Genomic DNA, 16,337 nt, shown 5'->3' on the forward strand with positions numbered 1-16,337 from the left:
ACGTTGAGGTCTCAAGATGTCATCCATGAGTAGTCTCCCTCTCTAATGTAAGTTCCAAGATAAACTCAGGTGGTCAGCCTCCCTGAACATCATGGGAGTTATATAATATGTACTAGGTTCTTCATCAAATGAGAGGTTTTGTATCTTTCTCTAGAAATTCATATCTAAAAGTATGGCTTCTGGTATGTAGGTCACAAAGATCCCCATTGGCCCAATCCTAGCATAGAACTCAAAAAATGTTGGATTAGATGATGAGGCATCTTGCCTTTCTCTCTCTTCCCATAGGGAGTCCCCCTTTCCACCCAGAGTCATGACTCTGCCGTTTATTGCCTTGCTTTCAGTGCATGCTACATTCACCCTGTGTGAACTGGTTAGCTGCACATCACTATTCAAAGTAACTTAAAAGAGACAAGACGGGGGCTGGAGAGATGGGTCAGCAATTAAGAGCACTGACTGCTCTTCCAGAGGTCGTAGGTTTAATTTCCAGCAAACACATGATTCACAACCATCTGTAATGGGATTTGATGCCCTCTTCTGGTGTGTCTGAAAATAGCTACAGTGTACTTATATAAATAAAATAAATCTTAAAAAATGTTTAAATAAAAAAGAGGCAGAACTTACTGTGGCTCACGACATCAGAAGGTTCAGGACATGGTCATTTGACTCTATGTTTCTTAGAATATGTGAGGCAGAACATCAAAGGATTCAGAGACAGGAACAGAAAAAGATACACTGTATGTATGGCAGTCAGAAAGCAGAAGAAAACAGAGACACCAAAAATGGACAGTTAAACAGGACATGGCTTCAAACAGCATGTCCTCACCTCTAATTTTTTCAGCTAGAAGCCTTTCTTAAACCTCCTAAGATCTCCGGAAATACCACCAAGAGCTAGGGTTAGCATTCAGCACATAAGCAGCGCAGCAAGTGGGATTTGATATTTAAACTATAGTATCCTAGCATGGACAAAGCAGGATGCTAGAGCCCTGGAGCTAAAGGTAGATTGATAGTCTTTGCAGGGGCACTCACTGCAGATGTGGTTATGAGATCCATGTAAATTTTAGCTACAGTCTGTAGATAAGTGTTTCCTTGGTATGGGAGGAGATTACAGCCCCTAACGACCTTTGACTTTAAGGAAGTGTTTTTATGTAGTCTTTGTCATATTCTTACAGTGTTTGTTACTTTACAAGTAGAATTAAAATAATATTTCAAATTGTGATTTAGGACACTTATTTTAATAGATAGTATCCTATAAAGAATTTTATGACAGGAAATGAGTCTCCCATAGGAATCACACCATCAATCAGAAACCAGTCCAGTCTAGCTAAAGACAATACTTACATAGACACTAACACAGTTCGAAGAGGTGTAATGTTATCTTCCAAATACATAAAAGCACTTGGCAGTATGTATTGGGTGCCAAGTAAATGCTGTAGCCATTTTATAAATATGTGCTGAGTGCTTACACTTTGCCTTTGATTACATCAGGCAATGGGGATATGGCAGAGGAAAAAATGTTCGCCTAGTCAGGGAACACCAAAGGTATATTTGGATCAGAGAAAACCATGGTCCCAACCTCTGGTATTCAGGAGAAACTGTCTTTTTATAAGGATCCATGTTTCACCAAAGAATGATACCAGGGACTCAAATAGTATGTAAACAAACAGGGAGAGTGTTTTATTCTGCAGAAGTTCAGCATGCTGGGGTCTACCATCTATAAAGATAGAGAGAGACCCTAGAGTGTGCTCATAGGCCCAATTTAAAGCACATTAGGGTAAGTCAAGGGAAGGGTAGGTGACCTCTTAATCTTGGCTCTATCTTTGAGACCATTCCAGAACGATTGCTGGGTCCCAAGATGGGGGGTAGGGAGGGACTGGAAACTGTTACTGGGGAAGTCTGGAAACTGCTGCTGACCCATTGTCCTTGCGTCAGGCCAGGTTTCAGAGCTGCTACTGAGGCCTGAATTTGGCTGGACTTGCCCAATTCTTAGAAACAGAGATTTAGGCCTAGTCTCCTGAACTGCAAATTTGAAATCTGTCATGGACTTAGCCTAGCCTGTCTCTCTTTCCCCACATCAATATTGTATGAAGTGTTGAGGGACTTTATTGTGGTCACTTATTTCCCCTCAGAGTCTGGCTCAGAGAAATGGCAGAACCAAAATCCATGAGCTCCAGATAAGTAGCTCCACCTTAAACTGAGTAAAGCCAAGAGAATGGTTAAAGTACTGACACATTTGATTATCATCCTTGGCTAAAGAAGGAGACTCGGCCAGAGTTTGACTAGAACAAAGAAACTGGTCACACATTAAAGTCATTAAAAGGAAATACCATTCTTCAAATTTGAGTGATTAGTCTGATGTAATGTTGCTTCTGATCTACAGTGTATATATATTATGCACAGTGACCACGGGCTTCAGATGTATTGTGAAGGTAGGAATGTGTATGACAGTGGGGAAAACACCAAAAACCATGGTTGGAGAAACCATTTACACAGTAAACAGGATATTCACAGTAAATAGTCCATGAATAGGAACAGTTGCCATATTTACAAGCCAGACAACTAAAGCTGACTTAAAAGAAAAAAAGAGGTAATGCTGTTTTTGATTTAACAGAATTCTGAATAGAGGAAACAGAGAGTCAACTAGACCAAACTGACTCTTTACCTTACTGAGATATAGCACTGTGCCTTTTAATTCTAGTTTTAAGATTAAGAACTACAGATTTCTGAATTTCAAAGGGAAGTCTCTGTTCAAAGATGTAGTTTCTCCAGAACTGGAGGTGTTTAGGGATGTGCCCAGGGCATGAGATAGCTTGAGCAATATTACCATGTGACTTCTGTAGGGATAGTTTAACCCTTGACAATTTCATAGTTTCCAAGTCTCACATACTTCTCCAAGGATCTCAGCAATGTTGTAGATGTGAAATGAATACTCATTGTGATGTTCAAATTTCTTTTTTCAATTTAATTGCATAAAGGAGTTTTGTACAATATTAGAGAGGTATTCATTGGGATTTATCTATGAGGACTTTTCAAAAAGGATTAACTGTGGAATAAAATGTGGGCCACACCATCCTGAGGCCTAGGGTCTCAGACTAAACAAAAAGGGGGAAGGAAAAAGGCTACCTGAATGCTGGCATCTCTCTGCCTCTGCCTCCTGAACTTCTCAGGTATAAGCAAGCTCCTCCATCAAGCCTTTTCCATGGTGGGGAACCATAACTTCCACCCATGAACCAAGCACATCTAGTCTGTGGCCCATGAACCATATGTGCTCCCGGATACCTATGGCTATGACCAAACATCAGTGTAGACTATATGATGTCTAAGTGTCAGAATGTTGGGTAGCCCTGTGTGAGCAAAACCTTTGATGACAGGAAAGAAAAAAATTAATCAATACACTCTTCAAAACCAAATTTAGTGCACATTTAACAAAAGCTGCACAACAGTCTAAAATGCAATTCATTCTACAGTTATTACAAAAACGTAATGTGGAAATCTCAGGGGCAAAACTAGTAATTTATGCATAACAAAACTTTGAACATTCTTACATAATTTGCATAACAATTGGTAGATTTCATTATGTGTATATTTCAATGTGTTTGAAATGATATGGAATTTTTTAAAAAGGAAGGACGTCAGTGCTGCGGAAATATTCAGTGGGTAAAGTGCTTGTTACGCAAGCAGGAGGACCTGAACATGGATCCCTAGTTCTTATGTAAAAAAAGCAAATTAGGTGGCATATATCTGTAACTTCAGCATTGGGAAGTGGAAACAAATGGATCCCAGGGGCCTTCTAGCTAGGCAATCTAGCCACAAGAACATGCTCCAAGTTCAGTGAGAGCTGAGGAACACACCCAGTGTCACTTCTAGTGTCTACGTGAACATGCATGGGTAAGCACTCCGGAGCACATATGTATATATGCAGACAAACACACAAGAAGGTCTTCATGCTGGCAAAGATTTGCAATGGCCCACACTTGTTTGTACTCATTGACAGTGTCAATTCAATGAGGTTGCTATTGGGGATAAGGGCTAATACATATGATAACAACCGTAGGATTCACTCAAAAAATGTTAACTTAATAAATTTCTGTTAATCAGCAAGCTGTTTCATTAATAGCTAAGTGTAATGTTACATCAAAGAATTATTTTCTGATTGCCCTTGCAATGGTCTCTTGCTGCTGTCATAAGACTGGATATTTTTGCTATTGCTATATAAGTAAATAAATTATTTTCTTTCTATACACATCACAATACCAGGAGAAATCTAAATTAAGGGTAACAATTACAAACGAAGGAATTCAAGGCAGTATAAACCTGCAAGGAAGTTCTAGAACATTGCATATGAGCGTAAGATATTCCACTTTACTTAACCATATCAAATTCATACACCAAATATGAAGCACTTAAACTCTTCAAAGTACAGAATACTCCTCCAGCTGTTAATTGAGAGTCTAATATCCAGGACAATTGTTGCTCATACACAGCAGATTAATTGATTTGAAATCTCCTAGGGATCATAAAAATTAGATAATCATTATATTTTATAAAGGGTCAGCTGATGTTGACAGGTGGTACAGATAAAGGCTAATTGTTCAAACAAGAGCTGAATGTCTTGATTGGACTGGGGCAATCAATGCTATACTCAGTATAGAAATATGTATTGCAAGTGATCTCTCATAATGTTCCATTTGAATAGTGTTTCAAAATGATGATGCAGAACTTTATTTACAGGGAAAAAATATTTTAGCCTGACACTAGGCAAACACTACCTTCTAACCCCATGTTACAGAATTTGTACTGTCTTGCAGGAAGAGGCCCTCAGCTGTTGTGTTTCAAAGCTTCCAGTCAAGTGGCCATTAATAATTTATAAGGTGGCCAATAATAATTTATAAGACAAGAGTTAAAATGTCCTATTTCAACTCATGTTTTTAAGGATCTTTTCCTTTTTGACAAAAAGGCTATCAATTTGATGGGGTGGACTCGGCTCATGGAAGGAACATGGAAAAAGGAATGTAAAAATATTTTAATTAAAACGTTTGTTTGTTTGTCTATTAGTGGCACCCCCACCCCAGAAACCTACATAGAATTTTCCTCCTGTCTTCAATCTGATGCGAGCATTGTCCCTGGCTCTTTCAAGGGTTGCTTATAGGAACAGATTTAACACTCTCCTGTCAGAAGCCCTCTAGCTGGTGGCAAAGTGCCCACTTTCAGCTCTTATCAGTTGTGCCGATGATGTCCTGAGTGACCCCACAGACAATGTCTATCTACTTTTGTCTTTCTCTGTAGGAGCTGAAGGCACAGTCTTCCCCAAATCCATAGAAACACCAAATGTCAGAGCAGACCCCTTCAAAGAACTAAGGTAAGCTTGCGGCTTTGATTTGCATAGATGCAGCAGTTTCCTGTCTAGCTAGCCAAGGACTCATTTTGCATAATATAATTTGCATAGATCAGTAGCTGTTTCCTGTCTGTGGCTGGCCAAAAACTAATTTTGAATAATACTGACATTTATTATATGAAATATTTTAAGTGGGAAAGATTGAAGAATTACTGAAGACAATGATTTTCTTTTTAATGGATTTTTTTTTTCTGACTACTTAAGGAACGAAAGGTTTGAGGTGAGAGGTTTCCATCTAAGTAAAGGTGATTGGTGATTAGATTTCTGGGATGACAATGTCTATTTATTGCTTTTTTTCTGTGTTACTACAAATCAATGCAGTTAGTAAATGAATCACAATTGGTGTTTATCAGCTACCCCAAAAGTATTATATAACAGGAGTTGGTGTCTATACCAAATCCACTTGTTTCCTTCATGAAAGAGAATGTTTGTTACTTGGGTAGTATGGTACTGGAACTGTATTCTGTAAACTCTTTGTACTAGAGTTGATCTTCAACTATGGATATGAGTGTGGTTTTAGCAGGGCAGGCATTTCAGATTCTATGTTGTTGCCACCAACTATGCAAAAATGAAAAAGAAGTGCATACAGATGATGGGCATAGAGATATAGCCTAAAAACCATCCTAAGTGCTGAGAGTCAGGCAAGAGAAACATATAAAAAATGGTATGTGGATTTAAGTACAACTGTAATTTCTAAGATAGGACTCTAACCATCCAGGAGTCCGGGATGTGTTTGGTAATTTTTTTGCATTTGCATTTGGTAATTCTTTGACCTGAGACCAGAAGAATATAGGCAATTTTGGATAACTATTCCTAATAGACATCACTATAATCAGATGTATCTGCAATCTATAGGCTCCATCTACTCCTTTAAGAATATAGACCCTAGATCTGTGCTTTGTTAAAATGGCCACAGCAGCAGGGGAGTCTGTATTCCATACACAGAAACACATTCTCAGCCATGAGTAACACATTATGTAATTCCCAAACCCATAACCTTTCTTCAAAATGTATACTCTGTAAGGATGAAGGGAGATAGATTGGGAGAAAAGAGAACAATTAGTGAGGAATGAGAACTTTTTCCTAGAAAAATCCCAAATAAGGTGGAGCTGGAGTTTGAAACCCAGCTGTTCTGCCACTGTGTGTGCAAATATATATGAGTACATGTGTGCACATGTGTGATAACACTAGTAATACATCAGATATTTGCACTCCCATAGTCACTGAAGTATGTGTCACAAGAGCCAAGAAACCAAATTCCCTTGGGTACTGATGGATGAATGCATAAAGGAAATGAGACAGATGTATAATGTCACAAACTAACTCAGAAACTCTATCAGGATGAATGGGCCATCTCTGGAATTTTAAGACAATTCAGGGACCCAGCTTGAATCAGTGTTCTGTGGAAGGCAGGGGAAGTCTGAGCTTAGGAGGGCCATTGACTGTAGAGAAGGTAAGGAAAGGATGTGCAAACTGAACTGAAATGCCCATAAAGCTAGAATCCAATCACCTAGCAGCATATATCCTAAGATTTGGAGTATAAAATGCATTGTCTTGTGATTTCTGGGTTGCAGATGTTTAGTGTGAAAACTTCCCATCTCAAACAGCATTCAGCAGTTGGAGTCATGCATAAATCCTATGTCCTAATGGCTCCCTGACTCCATTTTACAAAGTTCTATCAAAAGTGCTTTTATAACGATTCTTTTTCTTACTTTCATTTTTATGGGGGAAGGGCAAAGCAAAAGCCATTAAAAGGGTGATGGCAACATGTGAGAACATGGAAGAACTCAGGGACATTACATTAAGTGAGATAAGCCAGACAGATAAGACAAATAGTATGTGACCTTAATCATATGTTAAACCTTAAATATGTAAATTATATAATACAGAATATAATAATGGTCATTATAAGCTAGGAGAAGGTGCAGCAGATCAGAAGAGCTTACATAATGGGTACCATACATACCTTACACACATTGCACTGAAGTCCATTCTGATGTTATACAGTGTCATCTAGTGCTGTAAACTCACAAACCATTACATGTTTTATAAAGAACCAGAAAAGGTGACATCAAAGATTGCAAACACAAAAACTTGACCACTGTTTAAGGAGACACAAAGGCTAATTACCCTCATTTAATCATTATTATATCTTATGAAATTATTGTTTTGTTCCTCATAAAGACATATAATTAGAATAAAACAATGCCAAAAGGGCATTTCTATATACATCAATCCAGGTCAAAGAGCTGGTCATTAGAGAACATAAAATGATATTTGCTCATAAGCCCCAGACATTGCATTAGAATATGTATTCTCTAAAACCCCTGAGTTGACAGGCAGTGGTGGCACACACCTTTAATCCCAGCACTTGGCAGGCAGAGGCAGGCAGATTTCTGAGTTCGAGGCCAGCCTGGCCTACAGAGTGAGTTCCAGGACAGCCAGAACTATATAGAGAAACCCTGTCTCCAACCTCCGCCCCCCCCCAATAATTAAATTAAATTAAATTCCTGAGCAAATGCAAGCATAGTGAACTGCATAAAGAATTCAGGTAAGGGGGCTAGAGAGATGGTTTAGTGGTTAGGAGTACTGATTGTTCTTCCAGAGGTCCTGGGTTCAATTCCCAACAGCCACATAATGGCTCGCACCCATCTGTAATGAGATCTGATGCTCTCTGCTGGGTGTCTGAGGTCAGTGACAGTGTACTCACATACATTAAATAAATAAATCTTTTTTTAAAAAAAGGTAAAAACTGCACTTTCATTGCATATTCTAAAATTATGGGCAAAGTCCACAGATGCTCAAAGTAATGTTTTTGGATAGGAATTATCCTCATTTCATTCTGTTGCAGTGATTCAAAATACCTTGACCAAAAGCAACTTGAGATGGAAAGCATTTGCTTGGCTTACACTTGGATGGCACAGGCTATCATTGAGGAAGTCAGGGCAGGAACTTAAAGAGTCATAGCAGAATCTGTGGAAGCATGCCTCTTGCTGGTCTGCCCTCTAGCTCACTCACTTATACTTAAGTAACTTTTTAAATACAGCCCAGGATTACCAGCCTAAGGAATGGTGCCACCCACAGTGGGCTGGACCCTCGTACAACAATTAATATTCAAGACAGTCCCTTAAGACATACCACACACTAGTCTAATGCAGGTAAATCCTCAATAGAGGCTTCTTCTCTCAGAGGACTTTAAAGCTGTGTCAAGTTGAAAATTAAGTCTGACTAGCACAAGCATCATAAAAATATTTTCATATGTTATTCTGACACTGTTCTTTTGTTTGTCCCTTTAGTCCTAATCATGATAGGCTGAGTCCAGTTGAAAATATAAACGTTCATAATTTAGCCATGTATTCTTTCTAGAATTTCTTCCTCACTGGCATCTTGTAGTATGACAGCCTTTTGACATTACAATGTACTTTGCAGTTTTTATTGAAAATGTCTGCATATAATCCTGAGCTGAGCTCAAATCCAAAGCAGAGACAGCTTCTCACTATACAGATGAGGGCTATACCAACAGTCTAGGTCAATGCCAGGTACCTGAATGTTGACTCTACCTTGTGGGGTCATTCTAAAATTATGATACAGTGCTCCAGATTGGAAACATTACTCAAAAATACATTAAGCATTTAACCTGTCCCTTGAAATAAGAGGAACTCACCTTGAATAGTAATTGTATTTTAATAAATTCACAACTCAGGATATGAATATGTTCAATGTTCCCTTATTCAGATTCTTCTGATCTCAAGCTGTTCATGATCTGATGTGGGAAATGGGCCCCACGGCTTTGCATATGTATTTTCTATAAGAACAGAGGCTGCCTTTGAATGTCCATACTGCTCTGAGGCCTCCTTATAGGACTCAGAACCTCAGAGGATCATGAATAAGAATCAGAAATCAGAGACACAGGGAATAAAAAAGTGAAAAGGGAAGAAAAGTTGGGATGACTGTGATAGTCAGAAATCCTTAATTAGCCCTCACATCTTGGAGGGAACCCTAAGAACCTCTAAGACCTAAGAAACCAAAGCTCGCTCTCTCTCTCTCTCTCTCTCTCTCTCTCTCTCTCTCTCTAACTCTCTCTCTCTGTCTCTCTCTCTCTCTCTGTCTCTCTGTCTCTCTGTCTCTCTCTCTCTCTCTCTCTCTCTCTGTGTGTGTGTGTGTGTGTGTGTCTGTGTGTCTGTGTGTAAAATTCTTTAGCTCTTATATCACATATACTTACAGCAAGGATTATTTGATTACCTTGTCCCTGAAGATCAGAGACCACTTACAAAGTATGGTGACTACTTACTGAGGAGTTTTGTACTAAACACTTGAAAGTGCATAAAATGCACAAAACACAGGCATGCATAAAATGATCACTAAAATAGTTCTCAGTTTAGGGAAATACAATGCAAATATAAAAAATGCAGTGCGACACAATAATTGCTGGGATGGAGGTAGGAAGCAAACTGGTAGCAACACAGAAAATGTTAATGACATCTACCTAAGTGCACTAGGTTGTCCATGCCCAATGATATTTCATTTGAAATACATAGAAAAGAGACAGTGACTCAGGCTTAGGGTTAAAAAAAGAATGGATGTCTCTAGCTACTTAGCTTAAGGAGCAAATGACCCAACTTTATCTCCTTGGTTCTCTTCAACATTCCAGGGCATTTATGAAAATGTGATTTTCCTTCTGATGGTGATGATATTTAATAAATTGTGTGGAAGCAATTTCAAATATGGCTGCAAAAGACGTGAAAAACTTTATGAAGTTGCTAATGATAGCACGTTCTACAGTTGAGGGTGAAAAATGATCTTGAGCATGTTGTACAACAACTAAGAAATGATACTGCTTTGTTTAGTTCTTTTTCCCAAAATATTACCAGAGTTCCATAACAGAAATTTCTGTGGGAAGAAATCTTATATGCATCTAAAAATTTCTGTGGGAGGAAATCTTATACACATCTATTAATCCCAGTATTCTATAGGTGGCATGTGAGTATGTGTGTGTGTGTGTGTGTGTGTGTGTGTGTGTATGAGTGTATATTTGTTTTGATTTTTAATGCAAAATAGGGAAGCGGAATACCTTAGGGAATGTGTAAGATTTAAAATTTGTGTGTATCCTAGTGAAACACAAATTCAAACACTCATAAGTTGACAAAAATAAATTGTTTTTTTTTTTTAAGTCTAAATTCACAACTAAATTTAGATTGGCTTCCAGTGCTTTATAAATTTAAGGAACCAAGAAAGTTAGGCATAGTATTGGAGTTCAGCTAACTACGGTGTGGGTACTAACCCTTTTCAATGTCATAATATAACAGTTTCAAATAATGGCTTTTAAAAATGAAAAGAAGGAAGCAAGGTTTATGATAAGCCTTATGGCCATGGATATGTGGTGTGCAGAACAACACCGTAGAATGTCATTCAGTACAAACTCCTTAAATTTTTCTTTTTAGTATTTTACAGATATTTCCATAATTCATATCCTCTCCCTTTTTTCCTCCACCCCTTTCCCAGCATTCCACATACTTAGACTGAGATCTTTTTGTTTTACATACATAACATTCAGAAACACTTGGCTCTATAGTATGACAGAAATGAAAGTTTTAAAAAATATGCAAGTAGCATAACTATTTAAGTTGTCTGGAAGGATCAGATACCATTATAAAGTATTGGTTGGATACTTACCAGAGAGACATATACTAAAGACTCAGATTGCAGAGTCTGAAGGAAATTATCGTTAATGGGATCAATTGGTCAACACTTTGGGCCTTGCAGTTGTCCTGAAGTTGTTCTTAATTGGCCCCAGTGCCCATGTGCACAATGAATGCAGACAATATTCTTACGTTCTAAAGAACTTAAGGTGCCTATGATGCAGGAAACTCAGAAAATAAAAGCTCAAAAACACCTGTTAGCTTTGAAGAGGAGAAAAAGACAGTTCTGTAAAATCATGGCTGACATCATCTCAGACCAGCATTCACAAAGTTTAACATGTCTTTTTCTACCAATAAAAGTTTCTATCAAATTATAAGAGCCAATAATTATTCTTCAATTAAGGTGAAACAAGGGATGCAAACAACTACTATATTTATGGAAACTATTAACATTGTAGATAAATGGTTATCCTCACTAGCATCCTTTGTTCAGAGACAATCTTAGAGATTGGGCAATGACGTGCTAATAGCTTCTGTTTTCCCATTTTGCTGATCTTGGTGAGGCCATGGAAACAAGTGGGAGGTGGTGTTCCAGTAATTACGGTAGTTCTATCCTTACCCATTGTTCAATCAAAAGCTCCGTTTTCTTTAAAAAAAAAAAAAAGTGATAGAAGCCAGGTATGATGGCACATGTCTGTTGTCCGCAGGGCTTGGGAGGCAGCGGCTAGAGGATCCCAGCAATTTTCAGGCAACCTGATCTATTTAGTTTGTTAGGCTAGCCAGGGCTACATATGAGATCCTGTCTCTAACATAATATTTTAAAGAAAGCCAGGAGATTTGTTCTTTAAAAATGTTGCCTTTGTGTTCCGTATCTGTTTTCTCTCTATGCTGGGATTCTTTCTTTGGGAGTGAGGGGAGAACATGAGCCAGGCCACATCATAGGAGGAAAGAGGCCATCACCTAAGGAAGGTTTGACTTGGACAGAAAGTGAGAGCCTGTCTCTTCTAATGTCTAGTCAGTTATGGGAGGAAGATAACACATACAAGAAAAGCAAGAATGTAATAAATACCTGAATGGCTACCCCCAACGATGGAGAAAGTAGCTAATTAGGTTTTAAGAAAAATCAGTTCTCCTAGGAGTACATAGAGGCAGGAAGATATCAGTGAGTTCAAGGGCAGTCTGGTCTAATACTGAGTTCTAGGCCAGTCAGGGATCTGTAGTAAAAGCCTGTCTTTAAGCAAACAAACAAATTAATAGTAGTAGTGGTGGTAGCGGTAATGGTGGTAATAATAATAATAATAATAATAATAAAGATAAGTTAACTGCATATCATTGCACTTTCTGAAACTCTGGGAGGAAGCCACAGTGCAAAGTTCTCCCACAGATGGCCTCCCTGTGTGTCATGTGGCTAGGGAGGAGATTTCTGAATCTCTAGAAAAGGAGGAGATACATTTTAAGAGTAGCCACATAAAACCCATACACAGCCTCGCCCCCCAGCACACACCTTTTCTAGTATTGCAGATTGCATTCCATCTGAATCCTGTTTAAGAACACAGGTGTAACTGATGGTGAGGCTGGACAGGCTCCCAGGATAATTCCCTGCAGTGAGGCTACTTGGTAAGCTTTCTAATCACTATGAAATGTTACCTGTTAGAAACAACTTAAAAGAAATGTTTTCTCCTATGTTTTTTTTTTTTTCATGATAGCCAGGAAAGAGAGGATATACATACAGGAATAGGCCAGACAATCTGGAGTCCCAAAGGGCATACAATACAGAAACCCACATCTTCTACCTCGGCCCAGTTTCCCACTTTTTACTACCTCTCCATAATGCCATCATACTAGGATTCCATCAAAGACATAATCCAAATATTTAGGTCAGAGTTCTCCAGATGCAAGAACTTTCCAAGAGTCCATCAACTGGTTTATAAATCTCAAATCCGTGTGGCAACAGGGGACCCTTCATAATATAGGCAGAAGCACCAAGTAGGCAGTCTGTCATGGGACTGAAAGAGGAGGCATGCCTAACATTATGGGTCAGTGAAGCCAATCATACCTGATATTCAGAGAGGCTTAGTGAGCATACTTAGCATATTACTGTAACATTCCAAAGAGAGAATGGAAATATGAAAAACTGATTATTTAGGGAAAATCTTTTGTTTTGAGCTTACAGAAAGATTACCAGAATAGATATCATTTGACTTTCTCCACAACAACTCATAAGGATAAAACTTTGAGAGAAAAATTAGTCAGACAAGAACATTTTTTGTTTTTTGTGTGCTTTGTGAGGTGGCCAGGCTTCCATGGGGAATGCTTGCCAATCCCCAATGTGGTTTAGCTGATGCTGACAAGATATAATAGCTAGGGGTCTTCCTTTCTGACTCTTGTAAAAACTGTGGAAATAATCAAGGGGGGGGTAACTGTCAGAACCCAACATTATGGCCCTTGTCATAAGCAATATTCATCCCTTTGAAAATCAGAAGTCAGTAAGAGATGAATCTCAATATCATGTTATTTTCCCCCAAAGTGGTTTGGCTATTTTAGTCTTTCAAACTAAACAAGATAAGAAGGGAATGCCTTGACAAGCACCAATCACGCCTCTCTCTAAGTCATTACTAGGCGTCCCTGGGGGATCTGTGGTAGACAGAGCCATTAATGGCATGGCTGTCCTTGATCGGCCCATTTCTACCTGAACATAAGGGACTCTGAAATTATATCATCAGCAATGTCCCTGACAAGTGGCCTAAAAGTTAAAATTATGCATTTTAGATTAACTTTTAATATTAGGGATTAAAGACTAAAAAAGCACTCCAAAGAAAAGCTATCATAGGAGGGTATAAAATAGCACTTTTATCCTAATTGTCAAGGCAGGCTTACCATCTTAAAAGTAGGTGTTGTTGATATCTTGGTCTTTGACTGCAGGAAAAAAAAAAAAGGTATGATCATGCACCAGGGCTGCCTTCTGCCTCCAAAGAAAATACAACAACTTTGTTATTGTTTTTGTCTTGATTAAAATGTCAGCTTCTGTCATTTATTATGTAAAGTATGTACAATATATTGTTCTGTTGTTCTTGAAAAACACAAAATTGCCTCTGACGCCTGTTTTTCCCTCCTCCGTAGATGGCCCTGCTGGGTATATAGACAGAAAATCTTGCTTAATTACAGCCTTCATGATCCTGGCTTGAAGCCAGGCTTGTTTGATTTCAGTTAAGACCTTTTCAAAACAAAGAGTAATGGGAGGTTAGCGGAGCAAGATGACAAGAGATTTTACATGAATTTAGTTGAGAATCAGAAATGAAGTAAGGCCAAACCAGCCAGTCAATCATTTCTTCTTCCTCATATGCTCTTCTAAGTCCAGGGTTGGCCATGGTTAGAATACAGGATCACGGACATGAGAGTAAGACAAGCAGATATGTGGGACACCTGGGTGAGCTTATCTCATTTCCTAGCCACGGTCATGCACAATGCTACACCAAACGTCGCTCAGTAAGCTGCTCTTTATTTATGGGTCTCACTTGATGTGATGAAGAAGATTCAAAACAGGGGCTAGAGAGACGGGTAAGTGATTAGGAGCACTTGCTCCTCTTCTAGAAGACTCAGAGTTTAGTTGAACATTCATGTTCAGTGGCTCACAACTTCCTCTAACTTTAGTGTCAAGTGAACTGATGCTCAGTTCTGGCCTCTAGAAGCCCCTACATACATGGCTGGTGCACACACACACACACATACCTATACATGCACAAATATGCACACATACACATATATACATGCACAAATATAAATATGCACACATACACATATATGCATACACATGCACACACATGCATACACACATGCAGTGCACACACATATACACACACACACACATGTACACACATACACATGCACACATACTTTAAAAGTCTCTCACAATGTTAGCATAATATATTTGGTTATGTCCCAGCTAACTTTCCCACCTCCTGCCATCCTCTTATTTTTATTTTTCTTGTTGCCCACCTATACTTTCCATCCCTTCTGCTGATCTTTTGGTTCCTGCTTTCCTATTACAATTTTCAGAAGTTTTCATTCTATAATGTTACCCTTTTTATTATATCCTCATGGATTACATAAATGTACTATCTCTTTTCTTTTGAACTACAGATTATAAAAATGGCAGTTCTTTCAAGTTATTTAAGATTTGCAGAGACCTACAGCCAGACATTATGTGGAGCAAGAGTCTAAATTGGAGGTCTCCATCAAATCCCTTCCCATAGAGCTCAGAGAATCTTGTGGTGGAGGAGGCAGAAAAATTTTAAGAGTCACAGGGGATGGGGAAATGGAGGACACCAGAAGAACACAGACTTCTGAATCAACTACGTAAGGCACATATGAGTTCACAGCGACTTAAGCAGCAAGCACAGGACAAATACTGGACAAATACAGGTCCTCTGTGATGGATTATAACTATTGTCTTAGTATTATTTTTCTGGAACTCCTGACTCTGAAATGAAGTAGATCTCTGATTTTTTCCCCCTGCTCTTGGGACTCTTTTCCTTCTATTGGTTTGCCATGTTCAACTTTAATATGAAAGATTTTGCTTTGTTTCATTATATTTTAATTTGTCATATTTAAATATTATCTTGCAGCTAGTTTTCTACTAGACCTACAGACTCTTAGCTTTTAGCTTCCTGATACTTTCTAATGAAGTTATTATGTGCTGATTCTTCTAAATTCAAACTTGCAGTTAACATGTTCTTTTTGATGTTGACCACTCTGATTGTGTTCATGGGTTTGGAGCTTTGGAGAGTCCATTTACAGTCACTGCTTTGTGCTTTTCTATGAGAGGCAACTACATTCAGCACACTTTTCAATAAGGCATTCCCTACCTCTGAAGGCTTCTGCCACTCTGCCCTTTTTCCTACAGTCTAGACGGAATTAGAGCATTTACCACACCATTATCTTCATTTAAAACTAACTTTCCTACTTTTCTTCTGGGTAAACTGTATTCAATTTTTAGCTCTAAGTTTGGCCATCTTGCCTAACCCAGGCCCATCATGGTCTTCATCTTCCAAATACTTACTACAACTGAACTGTCATTTTCTAGTTGGCAAAGAGATCTTCTACTTTGGCAGTAGGGCTTGAAAAGGGGTATGGTCACACGAATCCTTACAAATCCACTCTCCTCAAAATTAGGCACTCATCCAACATACTGACCAGTAACTGCCCCCTTCACCTTGTTCATGGAGGAATACTATGAAGGTTTATTCAGTCCTGGTGAAGTATGCAATAAGCATACACTTTCTTCCTTCTTCTTATAAGTTGCCTCC

At 38.6% G+C, this 16,337-nt stretch overlaps 1 protein-coding gene across 1 annotated transcript in view; it reads left to right on the forward strand.

Moving 5' to 3' along the window:
* The window catches only part of Sgcd (sarcoglycan delta), a 419,047-nt gene that overhangs the window by 305,799 nt on the left and 96,911 nt on the right, over nt 1-16,337 (forward strand). Inside the window, exon 6 of the mRNA XM_052196514.1 lies at nt 5,284-5,356. Coding sequence (XP_052052474.1) covers nt 5,284-5,356 — 73 coding nt within the window. The remainder of the gene's footprint in view (nt 1-5,283; nt 5,357-16,337) is intronic.

This window comes from Apodemus sylvaticus, chromosome 10, assembly GCF_947179515.1.
Source record: "Apodemus sylvaticus chromosome 10, mApoSyl1.1, whole genome shotgun sequence".
Lineage (NCBI taxonomy): Eukaryota > Metazoa > Chordata > Mammalia > Rodentia > Muridae > Apodemus > Apodemus sylvaticus.